The sequence below is a fragment of the Clavelina lepadiformis genome, chromosome 2, assembly GCF_947623445.1.
Source record: "Clavelina lepadiformis chromosome 2, kaClaLepa1.1, whole genome shotgun sequence".
Lineage (NCBI taxonomy): Eukaryota > Metazoa > Chordata > Ascidiacea > Aplousobranchia > Clavelinidae > Clavelina > Clavelina lepadiformis.
The window spans coordinates 26,060,947-26,079,312 of record NC_135241.1 but is presented as its reverse complement, the minus strand read 5'-3'; the positions used below and the strand labels follow the sequence as shown (position 1 = coordinate 26,079,312).

At 40.4% G+C, this 18,366-nt stretch overlaps 3 protein-coding genes across 8 annotated transcripts in view; all 3 read left to right on the top strand.

Moving 5' to 3' along the window:
* The first annotated feature begins 679 nt into the window (after window positions 1-679).
* LOC143445189 (syntaxin-18-like) lies at window positions 680-3,018 on the top strand. The gene has a single exon (XM_076944108.1). It carries the CDS (start codon window positions 1,648-1,650, stop codon window positions 2,563-2,565), a length of 918 nt encoding a protein of 305 aa, XP_076800223.1. The 5' UTR covers window positions 680-1,647; the 3' UTR covers window positions 2,566-3,018.
* Window positions 3,019-3,027: 9 nt separating this feature from the next.
* Window positions 3,028-7,544, top strand: LOC143445187 (regulator of nonsense transcripts 2-like). The gene has a single exon (XM_076944106.1). It carries the CDS (start codon window positions 3,047-3,049, stop codon window positions 6,674-6,676), a length of 3,630 nt encoding a protein of 1,209 aa, XP_076800221.1. The 5' UTR covers window positions 3,028-3,046; the 3' UTR covers window positions 6,677-7,544.
* Window positions 7,517-18,366, top strand: part of LOC143445185 (rho guanine nucleotide exchange factor 28-like) — a 32,878-nt gene continuing 22,028 nt past the window's right edge. For 2 of the 6 annotated variants that reach the window (XM_076944100.1, XM_076944105.1), the window contains exons 1-22: window positions 7,517-7,663; window positions 8,586-8,629; window positions 8,752-8,902; window positions 10,396-10,531; window positions 10,617-10,777; window positions 10,929-11,112; window positions 12,172-12,302; window positions 12,569-12,781; window positions 12,847-12,926; window positions 13,053-13,131; window positions 14,084-14,178; window positions 14,274-14,366; window positions 14,544-14,662; window positions 14,721-14,781; window positions 14,858-14,948; window positions 15,083-15,105; window positions 15,226-15,304; window positions 15,396-15,432; window positions 15,755-15,805; window positions 16,357-16,449; window positions 16,677-16,821; window positions 16,917-16,980. In XM_076944100.1, coding sequence (XP_076800215.1) covers window positions 7,636-7,663; window positions 8,586-8,629; window positions 8,752-8,902; window positions 10,396-10,531; window positions 10,617-10,777; window positions 10,929-11,112; window positions 12,172-12,302; window positions 12,569-12,781; window positions 12,847-12,926; window positions 13,053-13,131; window positions 14,084-14,178; window positions 14,274-14,366; window positions 14,544-14,662; window positions 14,721-14,781; window positions 14,858-14,948; window positions 15,083-15,105; window positions 15,226-15,304; window positions 15,396-15,432; window positions 15,755-15,805; window positions 16,357-16,449; window positions 16,677-16,821; window positions 16,917-16,980 — 2,158 coding nt within the window. In that variant the 5' untranslated portion in view covers window positions 7,517-7,635. Of the gene's footprint in view, window positions 7,664-8,131; window positions 8,235-8,585; window positions 8,630-8,751; window positions 8,903-10,395; window positions 10,532-10,616; window positions 10,778-10,928; window positions 11,113-12,171; window positions 12,303-12,568; window positions 12,782-12,846; window positions 12,927-13,052; window positions 13,132-14,083; window positions 14,179-14,273; window positions 14,367-14,543; window positions 14,663-14,720; window positions 14,782-14,857; window positions 14,949-15,082; window positions 15,106-15,225; window positions 15,305-15,395; window positions 15,433-15,754; window positions 15,806-16,356; window positions 16,450-16,676; window positions 16,822-16,916; window positions 16,981-18,366 lie in introns of all 6 variants that reach the window. The other 4 variants (XM_076944101.1, XM_076944102.1, XM_076944103.1 and 1 more) reach the window with 4 other exon arrangements.

The window sequence follows — 18,366 nt, the reverse complement described above, 5'->3', positions numbered from 1 at the left end:
GAATTGCAGGAATAATCCTGTAAATCAGGGGTGTCCAACACGTGGCACGCGACGTGTCTGACCTAGACCCTAGCCTAGAGATCACCAGAGGTCAAATCAGAAACAGCCCAATAGCCTAGTGAATTCACGACACTATGTTCAAAAATCCACTCCGGTATACAATGGATAGGCAAAGCATTGCTAGTGTGACGTCATATTGACAGACATTGTGTTCATACCTCATTTTTAAAAACCGCTAGTGGGCACTAAAAAGTGTCCGGATTTTAGGCCACGAAAATATGGTAACCCTAATATAGAGACAATTACCGCTGTTACCGAATGCTGTGAACACTGAAGATATTCGAAAGGAGCAGGTAAAAACCTCAGAAATATTTTTCTAAGAAAAGAAAAAGTTTATTTATTTTATTACGAAACATGTTATCGGTAAAACAAAACAATGTTTGGATGCTGTGACTTAATGAAAAATTTTAATTAAAAAAATTGGTATGTAGAAACGATTTTTTTAAATCTCGAAAAGGGCGCAAACATGTAAATAGCTATTGCACTGTAAATGATACAGTATTTACTCTTAATTGTCTTTTCTGCGACATTTAGCGGTGATTTTTAAACATATATACCAATCACGTGGTGGCCTTAAAAGACTGCAATGGAAAAAACATTTGTGGCAAGGCCGCCTCCGGGTACCTTAGGGCGATTACTTTGTAGACAGCCGTCAATGAAATTTAAACCTGTAAAACCAGGTTACCGGTATCCAGGATATTTTAACACAGAATCAATCGAATTGAGCTGAGCAGTGCAGTCTTACTTCTGATTTCCTACTGCAAGTGGCATTTCTTCCGTTGTTGGTTTAACAAACCAGGTGACATGTCAGGTGGGCTTGGGCTATAAATTTTCGGGTCTGCGCAAGGGCGCATGCTTAAAAAACATGGTGTTGGTCAGTCTATGTCTTTACACTACAGTCTTGCGTGAAATACCGGTTGGCATATTTGGACATTTCATGAATCAGGTGTCGTGTGGATTGATAGATTTTTTAGCCCAGTTGAAGCTATATTATAGGCCGCATCCAAAGCTGCATTATTCTGAAACTTACATTGGCCTATAAGGTCCGTATATAGGCTATAATGTCAGAAGGCAACCTAGTAAAACACCACAGTGGAAAGTGTGGCACCTGAACGCTCAAGGCTCATAAATTTGCGTGCATGTTTACTTTATTGGTTACCACCAATAAAATTGTTTGCAAAACACGACACGTTTTCAAAAAAAAAAAGTATGCCTATGTGGGCAGTATTGACTGGCCAGTCGTTCTAAATTCAAACATGAAAACAAATAAAAATTCAAATAAAAGAACTTTCAGATGGAAAATGCCCCATGACAAGCTCAATCATTGGTGCTCGGGTCTCGAAGGATGTCATAGATCAGCTTATATACTGTGCAAAGACTTTCTCAGTCCAGAGATAAAGATTTCAGTGGTATGTGGTCAAAACTGTCGTGCTTTTCAATTGTCATAAGCTCAAGTTTCTAAGCTGTGTAAAGTTTGTTACCGGTATCAAATTTTTGTCAAATTACTGTCCCGGTTGGTTGGACCATACTCATAGTTTATTTTGGTAACACAATGAAAGCAGGTGATAGTAATGAAGTTGATCAAACATGATTGACCAAACTCCTGAGTTTTTAAAGGCTTTGAAAGCTTGCCGCAGGTCTGATGGATTGCTTGAGAAGAAATCGTTGCTGCTTCGGAACAAATTCACACCACAAACTCAGTTCGGAAAGCTGTCTGCTGACATGGTTTCGAATATCACTAAACTTCGGGATTTTTTGTTGGAAAACAGTAAAAATTATCTTAGTCATGCCACGAATGACAATTCTTGTGGAATCGGTGATCAAGAAAGAGCTGAACTTGATCTTCACGCTGAAAGTTTTATAAAAACCTGCACGGAATCGCTTTCGAATTTAAAACAAAAAGAAATTCCTTCGAAGTGCAACGATCAGACGAAAGCACACAAGTTGCATGCCATAGAAATCATAGAAGACTATCTCAAGTCGGTATCTCAGATCCAGAAGAGGCAACATGCTCTTCGAAGCAAGCATTTGATGGAGAAGAGACGACTTGCATCCTCACTCCATGGAGCTGCTTTGAAAGCTCCAGCATCTGAAAGTCCTCCCGAGGAGGAAGTTTCAAAAATGAAGAGTGATCTTTACGCATCGAAAAGCTTCTTGTATGAAGATAGTGATGATGAGGTGTCTTCTGATGATGAAGCTGTTTTTCGAGAAGAAAATGCCCAACTTTTCTCGGACATGAACAAAATGATGGAGGAAGTGAAAGTGATCGAAGGAAAAGTTGTCGAGATTGCTCGTCTTCACGAAATGTTCAGTGATCAAGTGCAACTGCAGGAGGGTGAAATTAATTTGGTTGCGGAAAAAATTGTGGAAAGTTCGGAGAACGTCAAAGGCGGGAATGAAGAAGTAAGAGAAGCGATTAAGAACAACGCTGGCTTCAGAGTCTGGATTTTGTTTTTCCTCATTATGTGCTCATTTTCTTTGTTATTCCTGGAATGGTACAGTTAGTTCAAGTGAATTGTAGAGCGTTTATTTACATTGGTGCAATATGGTTGGTGGCTACAAATCAGTACTCACAGTAAGAATTTTTGTTCTAAAATTTAAAGTTTCACGCTTATATTGTGATGTTTAAAGACTGCGGCACAATTGGTTATGGCGCTACTTTTTGTAGGTTGTGTAATTTTGCCGAATTTAGAATATTTTTGCATTAATGCTCGCCATAGTTAAGTTATACACTTAACTCTGTATTTCAATGTGGTATTTCTTATCTGAAGATTACTATTGCTATTACAGCTTCTACATGGTTTGTCAATCTAATACAGGAATTACAACATCATAATCACAACAATATTAATTGATGTTATTGAACTTGATATTGCCTCGATGCTGCTGAGTAAATTTAAATTTATGGCTTCTGTTTGAGTTATAAGATTTTAATGGATTTCTTGAAACTTTGTGCAGGGTGTTGGGTAACGTAAGATCTGTTGTCATGGTTCCTACTGAGAAGGATGCAGCTCCCTCTGATCCGCAGGAAGAAGTTCCTCCTGTGACGGATGATGACGAGAAGGACAAAGCGCTTCATATCAAAGTAGAAGCTGAGGAGAGATTTGAGAAGAAGTTGTCTCTACGAGCAACCAATCAGAACGCGACATCCAATTACCCCGATGATAGCTTCTTTCGCCGACTCGATTCAAACTTGAAAAAAAACACCGCATTTGTAAAGAAACTCGGTAAATTAAACGAGCAACAACGGACTCAACTCAGTAACGAATTCAAGCTGCTCAATTTGTCAAGGTATATTCAAGAAGTTGTGGCGACTCTCGCTGAGACAAAGATGAAGATGAACGACATCCCCTGCGCCGTGCATCTCTCCTCCCTCATGCATCAGCGGTATCAGGACTTTACTCCGTGCCTGTTCAAAGCGCTGAAGCGTATATTTCAGACGAGGGCAGACGACAAAGCAAGCCTCGCCAACTCGATGAGCAAAGTTCGAACCGACCTTCGCTTTGTAGCTGAGCTCACTGTAGCCGGCATATTTACGGACAAAGAGGGACTGACCCTAATCCACAACCAGCTTTGCGCCATATCATCGACTGATCGTGACAAACATGATTTGCTTCCTGTCATCATCAGCTTGTGCAAGTATAATGGAGAAGACTTAGCTGGCTTGCTCTCAAGGAAATCGAGAACGCTGATAGAGAAATACGACCTCGATTTGCCTCGCAGTCAGATATTTGCAGCTGACAAGCAGAAGATATTCTACAACGTACTCCTTGAATACTGGAACTCTGTCAAGGATCATCTGGTGTCGATGCACAAAGACATGAAGGCTCTTGAGCAGCGCAACCGACACATCCTCCAGAGCAAAGGTGAACTCCATGAGGATAAGAGCAAGGAGTTTTCAGATAAGCAGGAAGCTTATCAGAAACTCCTCTTCAACGCAAATAGTCTTGCAGATCTTCTTGATGTAGATGCGCCAGATCTTCCTGAGAGTGATCCAACTGTGCGTGAAGAGGAATCCAGCATCAACATCTTTGATCCATCGTTCCCAAGTGTCGAGGCGTTTGGAGAACAATCAATCTGGGAAGATGAAGATCAGTGCTCATTTTATTCCAATCTCCTCGACCTTCAAGCAATCATCCCAGCCATTTTATTCAAAGCAAGCGGAGGAAAAAGTTCGAAGAAGCAATCGGATGGAAAACCTCAGAAAAAAGATCATTCCAATGAAGCGAAACCTTCAGCAGGGAAGCAAAGTGGAAAAGGAGAGCTCTCTTACGATGAGATAGAGATCTCAAACCTCGAGGAGTTGGAAGAAGTCGACAGACTCATCGTGGAGGAGGGAGGTCTTGTGGGAAACTCTCCAAGTGGATACTTTGAAAAGATTGAAGCATCTGGTGACACTGAGAAGGATCTAAGTCCGGATGAAGATGCAGATGAAGAAGAAGTGAGCATAGGAGCAAGCATTAAGGTCCTCATGGACAACTTCATCACTTCGTTGAAGGATTGCATCAATCGTGATCTGGTTGACAAAGCAGCGCAAGATTTTTGCATGACTCTTAATACCAGGGTGAATAGGAAGAAACTTGCTCGAGCTTTGTTCAACGTCCATCGATCTCGCCTCGATCTGCTCCCGTTTTATTCACGATTGGCAGCCACTTTGCATCTGTGCGTGCCAGATGTCTCTGACCATCTGATATTGATGTTATTTCGTGACTTCAGGTTTCACATTCGCAAAAAAGATCAAATCCATATCGAAAGCAAAGTGAAGACAGTGAGGTTCATCGGAGAAATGACAAAATTTGGCTTGGTGCCAGTTTCAGACACATTACATTGTTTAAAAGTTCTCATTTTAGAATTTTCCCCCCACACAATAGAGATGGCCTGCGCTCTGCTTGAGACCTGCGGACGATATTTGTTGCGTTCTGCTCCATCGCATCTTCGCGCTCGAGTGCTTCTCGACCAGCTTGTAAGGAAACGGACTGCCAAGGCTCTGGACCAACGGTATTGCACGATGATCGACAATGCCAGGTATACCTGCGACCCACCAAAAGTTGAAACCGTGACATATAAGCCACGTCCGCCTCTCCACGAATACTTGAGGAAGCTGCTGTTTCGAGATCTCAGCAAAAACACTGTCGAGAAAGTTTTAAGACAGATGCGAAAATTTCCGTGGAATGCGTTGGACGTTTACGCTTATATGGTGAAATGCCTCTCCCAGTCTTGGAATGTGAAATACAACAATGTTCATTGCCTGGCAAGTTTGGTGGCCGGGCTGGTGGCGTATCGGGATGACATTGGTTACAATGTGGTGGATGATGTCTTGGAGGAAATTCGAGTTGGGATGGAAATAAACCATCCACGATATAATCAGCGCAGAGTGAGTAGCGTCAAGTTCCTTGGTGAGTTATACAACTATCGGATGCTCGAGTCTGTCGTGATATTTAATGTTTTGTATTCCTTCATCACATTCGGTGTCACATACAACTCCGATCAATCGGCTCCTCTTGATCCTCCTGAGAATTTATTTCGAATCCGACTCGTCTGTGTCCTGCTTGAAACTTGCGGGCAATATTTTGATCGTGGATCAAGCAAGAAGAAACTTGACTACTTCATATCCTACTTTCAACGATACATTTGGCACAAGAAATCGCTTCCCTACTGGAGTGAATCGGATAAAAATTTAAGTGTGGATCCTGCTGAAGAGACGATGACATCAGTTTCAAGATTCCCTGTTGAGGTCGACTACCTGGTGCAAGACACAATTGAAGCGCTCCGACCTAAGATTCATCTTGCCACCTCTCTTCAAACTGCTATAGATGCAGTATCTGATGTTGAAAAGGAAGTTTTTGTGAAGTTGAGCAAGCTCGTTTCCCAGGAGCAAATCCATGGGTTGGGAAGTTGGCCGAATCTCATCGACCATCGGGGACTGACCTCGATCCCGGAAGGTCACGAGATGGATGGAACAGATGGGGAGGACGATTACGACGAATCGACGACAGATTACAATAGTCAGACAGAGGACAGTGACACTGAGAGAGAGTGGGAACCTTCAACTAATGATGAAAACTCAGTAGCAGACACGCAAGGCCAAGTTGAGAATCTGGTTGAAGATTCCAGCCTGTCAGGAGTAAGCAAAATGAGACACGTCACTTCCGCTGAAGATGACGACTTCAAGAAAGCGTTCGACTCGATCATGGTGGAGAGCATGCAGATGAGGAAGCAAAGTGTTGTGCAGCAGGACATGACCGTTCCGGTCAATGTGCATCGAACCCTCCTCCAGGAACAATCAGCGAGCAAGGACCAGACCATCCGGTTTGCTCTTCTTACCAAGAAAGGCAACAAACCGACGTTGAAGCCTCTGCGAATTCCCGTGTCAGAGGAGCTTGCCACTGGTCTTCGAGATCGTACGGAGGCAGAGGAGAAGAGAAAGAGGGAGCTGAAACAGATCACGCTCTCAATAAATGAAAGGCAGGTTGAGGAAGAGCAGCATCAGATGGAGATGTCAAATTCTAGAATTCCTCCTGCTAATTTAAATCGGGAGCGACGGCCAAAGTATCAACCTCCTAAAGGTGCTCCGAATGCAGATCTTATTTTTAATACTGGAGGAAGGAGACGATGATGGAAAAGTAGACAATTTACTGTCCCTCAGCATCCATGTTGATCAAATTAAAGAGCAGGTAAGATGCTCTTCATGATCCAAGAAACTGAAATGTTTTCTTGGCCACTGCGATTCAATGAATTTATTGACACCAGTGTGTCATCTGTTGCCATGTGTGGCAGTTTCTTTCCGTCTTGATTTTCTACTGATTAAATCACATTCCTAGTTCTGTGTGTACTACTATGAAGGTTTTATGATATCTATGTGCTATGTTATGATTGAATCTTACTTTACGCTGCATTAAGACGATTTTATTCCTTTGCAATGCTGTGTTTTAAATTGATTTGATTCTATCAAGACAGGTGCTTTTATATTCTTTGTTATGTAACAATGCCGTATCTCCACTTGGCATCTGCATCAAAACTACTTTGATTATTATAAGAACTAAGAAGTGTAACTGCTGTACCAGTTATTAGTTCCAACTCAACATTATCACTTGTTTATTGAGTTAAATTTATGGACAATGTAAATCAATTTTATTCATTTCAATGTAAACTTAGTCAACGCCTGGTGCCTTGAATGAGCTGGTAGAGTGGTTTTCATTGCTGTCATGCTTCTGTCATTAGAACGATGATTATATTAAGAAACTTGCCCTCAAGGCTGGAAGTGATTTATTTAGTTGACAGCTGTTAATGTTGTTGTGTGGATGTGACTTTTTGTGGCTTGAGTTCTGTTTTATTTCATAATATTTGGCATTTTGATGTGAAAACCTACGATTAGATTCACAATAATAATTGATGCTGTTTTATTCATGTATGAGCTTGTTGAACGGCTTCACACTGAATATTTCTTAGTTTTTAATTTGTTATTTTTTTCAACTTGGCAGTAAGTTAGATTGGTGATTATTGATTAATATATGGCTGAGCCACCTTCGATATTGATGTCAGGTTTTTATAAGGATTAAACCAGCTTGTGTGGAGATGTATCGTGTTCAACAACAGCACATTGGTGAGTTATATTTGGAGTGAAATTTTTTTATAAATGTGACATATCCAGAGCCTGAGCACCTGGCTTATTAATATGTTTAGTGCTTTAACTGTGACAAACTTTAAATGATCATAGCGGGCAAGTTGGGTTTATATCAGTAGAGATTCTTGTTTATAAAAGTTTAACTATAAAAGTTTATGTTTGCTGTCAACACTACACAGACACTTGAGCAAGGTGAGCCTTCATTCCAATATTGATATTAATAAGTGATGGCTCTTTTTGGCTCATCTGTGCTGGCTCAAATTCTTTCATTTTTTTTCTACTTGAAGATTAAGATGAAGTTACATCAGATAATTTGTTCTCTTCAATAGAATTGTCCATTTGTGGCTGTAATCATGTAAATTGAGATTTCAGTGCGAAGGGTGTTGTTTTACGGTTGGCTGCACACGGCTGGACCACTTACCTTCACTGCCTTTTGTTTTCTTCAAGTGGCCCGGCCTAGAATCATCTGGCACCTTCGCCACTATTGTCCAGCATTAAGGAGAAAAGCAGCCAATGGTTCTGCTTTGTACAATGCTGTGTCAATGCTAAGGTCTGGACGCTGTCATCTGCATGTGAGACTGCATTGCTTCAGTCTCGTTCATTGCATTTCTCATTTTGTGGCCATGATCAACTGAAAATACTGTTTTGTTGGAATGTTTCTGTTCTTGCACATTTCAGACAATATTTATAAGATTCAGCTCAAAGTCTCAGCTGCAATTGCTGTTTCTGGCATGACCTTTGACATTTGCTGTTAATGTCAGCTTATCATCACCACATACTATATATATATGTTTTTTTTGCTTCTAAGGTCATAATTTTTTGTTTTTTGTCGACCTCATTTTTTAAGAATTCCTGTGTCACTGCATTCATTGCATTTATTTTATCATAAATTTACTTCCAGATTCAACACGAATGGAATTGCTCCCAACATCGGCCCCTGTCTATGTGAGTTTTGCATCTTATGCTTTCATTCTTTTAAAATCTTAATAAATTTAGACGCCTGTGCATAAAGTACTAAAGATAAGATGTTCTTTGAATTATATCCGTTTAATCCCGTCTTGTGTCAGGGAGGGGGCTTGATCGTCACCTTTCTTCCCGAGGATTATCTTCTCCCTGATCGCATCCGAGCGTTCCTCGTCTTCCAAGGAGCCCAGCAGCGTCAGGTGACAGAAGCAAAATTATCTTTAGAGGACAACGCGTTCCACGCAGTGATACCAGGTGAGTCCGGTGATTGGTCATTGAAATTTTTGTTTAACTCCAATTTTCCCTTCAATTCACTTGTGAAAGTGGATGCTCTTGGTGGTTTGTGTCAAACATTTTCATGGTGTTTGGTTGTGATTTATGAATGAGATGGAGAATCTGCTAAAAAATCTATGGTTCTGTCAAGCTCGTATCAAATATAGTTTGTACGGAAATATTTTGAACCCCCTTAAGTGCTGAGTCATGCCAGAAAGTAACGCCTGTTGTATGTTTGTTTTGCAATTATTTCTATGATGTCATACAGTGCATTTTCTACTCCCAGTCATGTTTGTTGCAATTTGCAATTTTTCCCAACCAGACAACTTTAGGTAGAAATCTTTTTGTAACAACTTGTTTCATGTTTTAAATTCAATTGGAACTCATAGTCTAGCTTTAACAAAGCTCTTAGCAATGCTGAACTCATTGGGTTGGACCATAATGGAGAGTTGTTTATTTATAAACAGTCCATTGTCTTCATCTTTTATCATCTATTTATAGTATGGTTACTTTCAACTGAAAAAGGAATAACGGGAACTTGTTCACATGTTGTGTATTGGAACAGCAGTTGGAGTTGTGTCAAGTGGTTGTTACTTGTCATTGAAAGTGCTAAGTTGATTCCTGGCATGTACAGCAAGCTCGTTTGCTTTGCTCATGGTGACATGTTTCAAAGCATTTTAATGAGAAGGAGAAGTTTTGAAATGAGCAATTTATCTTATTTGTGCAATAGAACATTTGTTGCTGAATGTTCATTGCAAACGATATAAATGTCAGACTTTGCACGATGGTGACAGTACAAGCAGTAATGAACAATCCAGACATGTCTGTCATCAGAGTTAACATTTGATTATTTGTTCTACATTAAGGCAGGTTTCATTAGCTGCAGGATTGCATGCAAGGTTGGTTCACGACCACATTTTCTTTCTCACGGCACCGAATAGTTCTCTCTCTCTCTCTCTCTCTCTCCATTGTCTTCTCTTTTCGACTTGTAACTGAGCCCCCTTGCTTCAGCAATCATTTGTTTTCAAGGCAAATAAAGTCTAAACAATCACACAAAACTGCCCCTGGTTTCACTTACATGCTATTTGCTTCAAGCTGCGTCTAGGCAAATAGTGATAGGATGTGACAACGGCTTTTATTGCCAGCCTAATGGCCATTAAAGCATTCAACTGGAAACTTTATTGTTTCATTTACTCAAAGTGATTTTAAAATATTTCAAGTTATTTTAATAATTTCAAGGAACGTGATGGTTTGACAGATTTTTTGAAAATGATCTGGTTGAGTTTTTGGTTTAAGTTTTGCAGACAGCAGCAGAAGTTTTTCAACAGCAGAGAGATTTTATTGTGGTTGAAATTATGTTTGTTTATGTTACGAGGTTGCTTTATGAGGAGTGGCACACAGTGTATTACAAGATGTTTATGTTGAATAGAGTTGATTATATTTTTATGATTTATCTTCACTTAATCTATTTTTAGACCACGAGCCCCCAGAGCACGTAGCGCTGTCGGCTTATGTAAGGTTGCCCAATGATGAGTGCAGGTGCATTGCCACGGAGGAGTTCACTTACTATCTTGACCAAACCTGCTATCTTGCTAGATACCTGGCTGACAGGTGATGCTTTTATGTGTATTCGTCGTTAAGATATCAATCTGAAATGAAACTTCACTTGATGTAAATATTTTGATTGCTTTGTCAGTGTGAATAACTTGGACAATCTGGAAGATTGGGACAAAATCCAGGGACCTAATTTTTCACTGGAAAAAGAAGATTTCTCAACGCTCGATGAGAGATTGACGAGTGCTTTTCAACATCTCATTCTTCCACCAAACTGGAGTCTCTCTGGTGACCCCGGCACAGGTTATTGACTTTTTTATTGCTTTCATGTCATCGGGCTCGTGTAATCTTGAACCATATTTCATTCATCAGACAGATTGTAAATATTGGACTTACTACGCGTTTCGTTGTATAGACATCATATATGTAGATACAAGTGTCTACATTTCTGCAGAGCACATCCCTCGTGAGACTCTGTTTCATTTTGCGAGTCGACTCGGTCTTTCTTCATTTGTGACCCTCCTTCTTGAGAAGAACGGCGCGTGGGGCTGCATCAAGTTGAAGAATAGACACGACGAGCTGGCCAAGGACATTGCGAGAGAACGAGGGTTTGATGGGTTGGCCGACCTCCTCACCGAGTAAGTTGATGTCTATGTTTCATAACGTAAACTGTGGAGAAGTATTTAACGATTTAAGCAAGGAGGCGTGTTGGTCAATTCAGACCTCAGAGCTTTATTTGGTTGTGTTTTGGTTATTGCTAAATGTTTACCATTGATGAAGCTAACTTGTTTGTTGCATGTAGACAATAACTGATTTGAGTTGAATAATATGATATGAGTTTCTTACGTGGCTACTTATGCTGCTGGCCTCAATAACATGATGATATCGTGTAACGCTGATCTGTATTTGAATATTGCACGAATCATGTTTGATTTTTCTATGGACTCTTGTCTTTCCACGCCCTCCTCGTTACACAAGATCTTTGTGATCAAACAGTTGAAGGATTTATTTGTCAATGAGCTCATACTGCTCTCTTCAAGTCATTGTTTGAATTAGTTTTTAATAAGGTCGAACGATAAGATTAAAGAGGTTGCCGCTACGACGTAGTTTAACAAGTTGATGTGATTTCAATGTTTGTTCAATCCTACCCCTATTTCAACAGAGTAAAATATTAAAATTATAAATAGCTTGTTTAACCACTGGTTGATTGTAACCAGGTGAAACTCAGACCGTCTGCTTCACAAATAAGTTTGTGATTAATCACTTGAGCCACAACCTTAAACCCAGCTTCATATTTTCTTTAAATTGTGAATGTTGTAACATCTTATTTGGTGCGTCACTTGCAACTTTAATTAAGCAAAGGACGATAATTAACATCAAATGTTGTATAATTAAATGCCCTTAATCACTTATATTCCTTCTTGTCATCTTGATGCTTGTATAATACCAATGAATGAACTTTGTGACACAATGATGTCTTATTGACCTTTAAAATGTCTGTCAATGATATTTGGTATATTAGATATATTAGACAAACTTCTTATGAAGCACTGCATGGTAAAAGTCAATTAATCTCCTAATCATCATACTTTCATTATTCAATATGTGTGAGATACACAACAGATAATCGCATAAGAGACAAACATTTCTAACAAAATTCTTCTCACCTAGTCTTGATATGAATTATAAATTTCCAGTCCTCATGCTCATGGAGTCATTAAATGGGAGATAAAGGAGAGAATAGGACAGGCAGTCATCCTGAAACGACACAGTTTCGGAACCGTGTCGACTTCATCGGAGCTCTGCAACGGAGTCTGGCCTCCACTAGGTGAGCATCGTCAGAATTATTGTATAGGAAAAATGCCCAAGAAATAAAATGCAATTTAGGAAGGGTTAAAACAGCTGCACCAGCTGGACGCAGATGTGTCTGTTCTATTGATTCCCACAGTTGGAAAATAAAATATGTGAATTTACTGTATCTATACATACATATATAAAGAGAAAGTAGGCTATTTTATCCTTGAAATGTTTCTTTACCACCAATATCTGTGTTCAACGATACGTAACTAATGTTTGATTTCTATGGCAAACCAGTCGACGAGATCGATGCTCTGAGCAAAACGTCGATCCCGCAAGTCACTCCTATCCCGTACAAGATGGACAGTTCCTGGGATGAGCTGGAGGAGTCTGGAAGAAGTTACTATGACGATGATTATCTTGCCGATGTGTACTCCCAACATTATCCTGGGGCTCAAACGGTTCCAAGAAATCTTCGGGATGAGGAAAAAGATTCAAATCTCTTCCTGAGTAGGTCCTCATCTGTTCATTGATCTTCGTGAAGAAATTTTAATCTAATGTTTTCTGTGATTTAGCGGACAACCTGAAACATCTTCAAGATATCAGCGACGGAATCCACTATCTCAGGCATAAAGATGTTGAGAACCTGAAGGAGGTGATGTAGTTCACTTTTTTCGAATTTGTTTTTATGAAATAACATTTTTAAAGCTCTGTTGCACAACAAACACCATATTGCCGCGTTTTCCACATGAAATGAAATTAATGACATCATTTTCAACAGGCTGAGTCTGATGAGTCACCACGACTCAGCACGTCCTGCCCTGACCTTGCCCAACAAAACATATCAAGATTTTCCGATGGTGAGTTCTTTGTCATAACTCACCAGCTGTGAAGTGTACAATGATGCTGTGTGAGGGTTTGCTCTGCTCGGCATAAATAGAACTGAACGATGTTATACAAGTTCTTGGGTAAACATAAGGCTTTGAAATAATGTCATTAACCCCAGATCGTGTGGTTGAGCGTGAAAGCACCAATTGTATTGTCAATTGTAGGCGGCGGTTTATGTATTTCAACTTGTCTTCATAGTTTCGTTTGGTATCAGGGCTTGTTGCATCACTTTTATGTGTTGTTGATGTATCTTTTTAACTCACCCGACCCACTGTTAAGCAACAAACTCAAATATGTTTCAAGATCCTAGAATTTATCTTCACTTTTTTATGGATTTTTACCGGCAAGCTGACACTGACTTAGCAGGACACGACCATCAATTGTAATGAGATTAAAGCAAGTCATGGCTGAGACAAATATTTTGAAGTGGACATTAAAAATCAATCAGTGGTTGGCGACATTAACTTGTTTTTCTCCTCAGACCCCTCAGTGTAAACATGTCATAGCAGAAATGACTTTCTGCCGCAAATTAGTTGCCTGCAGTCAATCTAGACACCTAGGCAAGGTTACAGAGTATGCTGTGTAATTTTGCACCGAGTCTGATAGTAGTGGTCAGTTGTTCTGGTTTGAAATTAAGTTTTTAGGATTTTTGTGTAAGCTGCTCTGTCTTCAAAGAATGCTGTTATGTGTTTATTTTAAGTAAAGTGATGAGTTAAGTGATGTCATTAAAGTAATAGGAAATGCGAGTTTTTTGTCATCACTGAAATGAAAGGTATTGTCTGTTTATGCATTTCTTTAAACTGTTGCTTTCTTCATTTTCATTGGATACTTCAAGGTTGAAAGAAATTCATTTTTTTCTTCAACTTTTGAAATCTCAGCAAAATGAAATGACCTTGACATTGACCAGTTTTGTTCTTTTGTCAGATGCTCTTGACTGCGATACGCCAGGTACCACGGTGGCCCCCAGGAACAGGAGAGCACTCCCCCCTGGGTTCAATGAGGAACAATTGGAAGCGAAGGTAGGGTGATGACATCATAATCATGCATCAAACTCGACAAAATCATTTGAAGTTTCCCTTCAAGTGCGTTCGTGTTAAAATTATTTTGCACTCAGATGTTGGATGCAGATGTTGGATCGGGATATCCTCGACGAGAGAGATCCAGCAACATCCATCAACATCAGGATGTCTGGCCTGTTCGTCAGGAGGTGTGACATTATCACTACATAGACATCATGTTGCTTGTGTGTAATTTTGGGTTATGACCTCGACCATGCATTTAACACATAGTATACATAATACATTCTGAAGCAAAATCAAGTCAGGCTCAGAAAATTGTGCACCGCCATCAATTTGTTAACGACCGATTTCTTTCTTCATTTCAGGATCAACGAGATTCTTACCCCAGTGGAGAGCCGTCGCCGACATCGCTACAGCGAAGACACAGCTGGCACTCGTCGGAGAGTCTGACTGAAGCGGTTTCCTCACCCAACCAGAAGCGAAGGTGAGGGAACAAACTCCTTCTCACTTGACCAGATCTCATTAAAATTATCTTCCTCCAGGTTCAGTTTCCAGAATTTGGTCGACGATGAACAAGAAGAAGGGGGATCCCCTGCGACACAGGTTGCCATGGCAATTAAAAAATCTTCCCACAATATTGCAAACGACCGACCAGAACTTTTCTTCTTTTTATCTTCAGGAAACTTCAGTGGTTTCGCCGACCGTGATTCGACGAGCGGAACGAAACAACATGGCGATGTTCTCGGTCGTCTCGCCTAACCCTGGCGCCAGTGAGTTGCATTAAAACAACCTCCGTATAATACCAGTGGCCGAGCTTGCTTAGTACTGTGAAGGTAGCTGTGGTATGGTGCTATAGCACTTGCTTATTGTAGCGTGCCTTAATCATATCTACTCTCTGTTGCAGATGATAAACCAGCTGATGAAGATGTAAGTATGCGCGCGTTTCGTTGCGTTTGTGTCGTCATAATGCAACTGTTGACCGTATACCTCAGCAAGGTTATAAAACATTTGGTGACTTCATTATATTGATGCGTTTTATATATTCAGGCGACCCAGGATTCACGGAGGTCGTCCAGTGTCATATCAGGCTACAACAAGCCAACTGCAACTCGCAACACGGAGCCAGGTAGCTTGTGTATGACGTCATAAGCTTGATTGTTGTTTGAGTTATTACATAAACAACAATCCTCACATTTTGAATTACAAACTTTCCTCAGACCGCCGATTCACGATCAGTGAAGGACTCATGCCCGGGTAAGTTACGTCACAGCAAGCATTATTTGCTCATAATAGGCATGGGTGGCAATGGTGGCCTGCTGCCTTACTAACCAGACATCCTTAGCTATAGCTGGACTGAATCTATGTAAACTGACCGCCCTGTTGTAAATTGTCATCACAAAGAATCCATCACGAGTGAAGAACGATTAATTGGGCAGTTTCTTTTATCCTGCGAGGATTTCACATAACATGCGCTTTGCAGTGGTCTTCGTTTTATTTTGTTTGTTTGTAAACAAAAGTTGCCAATTGCACATTTGAAGCGATTGTTACGTAATAATTGGCCATTTCTTTGCTACAGCGATCACCGCAGTTCTATATTCGCACTGCAGCGACTCATCAAACATCAGGAGTACGTATCCCAATGACACAAATTTGCATGAAAATTTCACTTTCAACAGTTTTCTTAAAACCTGATGTAATTTTTTTCAAAAATCGTTTAATTTCTTAAATATGACTAATCATATAATTTTCTGGTTTTGCATGGACGTAGAATAAGAGAAGTTTCGATTCCAACTTCAAAGAGTTTATACAAACACACACCGCATGTGTGCTTGGGATTACATTCTCTGTGTGTTGTGATATCTCAAAACTTTGATCATGTTTATTTCAAGAATCCGTGCATAAGGGTTGTTGTGAAATGAGGAGCTTATAATTATAGATGTACGGTTGGTGAAATAAACGAACCGGTTCATAAAATGCTCGATAATTGAGCTCTGTAATATGTTCAGTTCTTGGTGGTTTGCGCGATTGTGACGACTTTTGAGCTCTCTGGGTTTCGAATTTTACTCTCGTGGATTTTCCTTGATTTCATATTTTAATTTCACTTCAACCATCGCTAACAAATGTTTCCATCACAAACATCTAACTAACACTTCTGCTTTGTTCCTTGCATGCGCTTAGCACTGACAGCATTGAAAATGAAACAAATCCAACTAAATCAGACAATTCCTCGATTCCTTCAAAGGAGCTTTCACTTTCCGAGTTCTTGTCTGAGTGAGTTGCACTGTGCATGGAAACTTTTTATTATCAAATTCACCATCCTATTAACTTTCCACTGATTAATTCATTGTTTAGTATCGTCATAGTGACGTAATCGGCGTCAACGTAGAGCATTTAGTTCTATAAACTTCTGTTAATGTGCTGGTTGGTGCAAAACCTCCCACTTATATCCCGTCAACCTGTCGTGCTCGAATCTCATCGTTCATCCTTCCAACTCTCAGCCCTTCAAATTTCAACTCTGGCCCTCCACCTGTCCCCCCCAAGCCGAGCAGGTCGGAGGCTGCTCCTGCGAAGAATATCGTCACCAGGAAGTTGAGCTTCCTCGGAAAGATGAGGAGTAGCGGGCGGACCAAACCGAAAGAAAAGGTCAGTCGAGTTCAATTAAGATAATAATCCAAGTTTTTCATTGAAATTTTGTCAAATAATAATTTTTTCTCACCGCATGTCGCAACTTCTTCCAGAGCAAGAAGACTTGGGCGGAACTTAAGCTTGGAAGCAGCGGCAAACTCCAGGAGGAAGAAGAAGGTAAGATATCAATATACGGGCAACTAGAACAACCGCGATAGATATTAGTAATGACTTGTTTATGTGACTGACCGCTTGTTTACTGACAACCGCCCGCAAATGAACCACAGATCGCAAAGATTCCTGGTTGTAATATGCGTCATCATTAATGAGAATGAATGAGTGGCGGCCGAAATATTCGATGTCGGCAGCTTTGTTGCACTTTACTTCGAGTTCACTTAGAAGGCGAGGCGCGATATTAGGCCGGTTCTTGTGACAAGTTCTGCTCAATTCCATTCAACCTGATGCATCGAGTCGTCATGTTTAGCGCAGATCAGTGACTCGGGTTTGTCGCCGGTTGCTTGGATTTAGATGAAAAAGATCGATTTATCATTTCCCCCAATGTCAAGTCTTCTTTTGTTCTCTTTTCTATCTGCGCCAACTGAGTCGTAGCACGTCATCATGACGTTATTCGACTTACCTCTTGTATTGACTTTCAGTTGTAAAGATATGACGTCACATTCCCTGTTACGACATTGCTCGTCACTTGATACAGTGGTTTTACCTTCACCGATCCAAGCTGATAACAACGTCATAATACTCCTCTATGATGTCACTTGAGAACCCGCTAGCGTCAAGGAAAGTTGTTTGGTTGTAACGATATTGTTGTCATGAAAAGATTTCAAACCAGCGCAACAAATGACGTCATAATTGTCATCAGGTTATTCCCGTAAAGGCAGTTTTTTTTTATTCCGCTAGGGTGCGCTCGTGCCGCGGATGCATATATTTGCGCTAACACCTGACTCACATGGGATTTCCCATCTGTGGTGTCGTACGTGATAATGATGTCACGGTCGTGCTGACGTATGTCTCGCTTTGTCTTCAGGGGATAAAATTTTAGCGTGTTGCAGCAATCGCTGTTAGTTTATTACGTCACAATGCTCTGTTGTGGTAGGCAATATGTTATTTTGACAGAATCTGATAAATTTGATAGAATTCGAGATCAAAGTCGGTGTAGGAAGTTGTTATTGTATTTGTTCTGTGATGTCACAATAGCCTTGTTCATTTTGCTTCTTCGCGGTTTTCTGTTTTTTAGTCGCGTCTGTTCCAAGAAGCTTGATGTGGTCGCTATTCTAGAACTTTAATTGAGCAATCGCGACCTTAGGACGATCGCCATTTTTTGAATTCTTTTTCCTGATTTTTTTTGCATCGGAAGGAAGTTGTCAGCTGAGAACAATCCACTGACCGTGTCATGCGTGAAAACTAGCGACTGTGAAATATTGCGATCTTTTTTGCGTTGCCACCGCTCAATTTCTCGCGGAATTTCCCGGTCCGGCAACAAGCACTGCGCAGCCGAGCAGACTAATCATAAAAAATTGCGACAGTCGCGTCATGTCTTAAAAATCT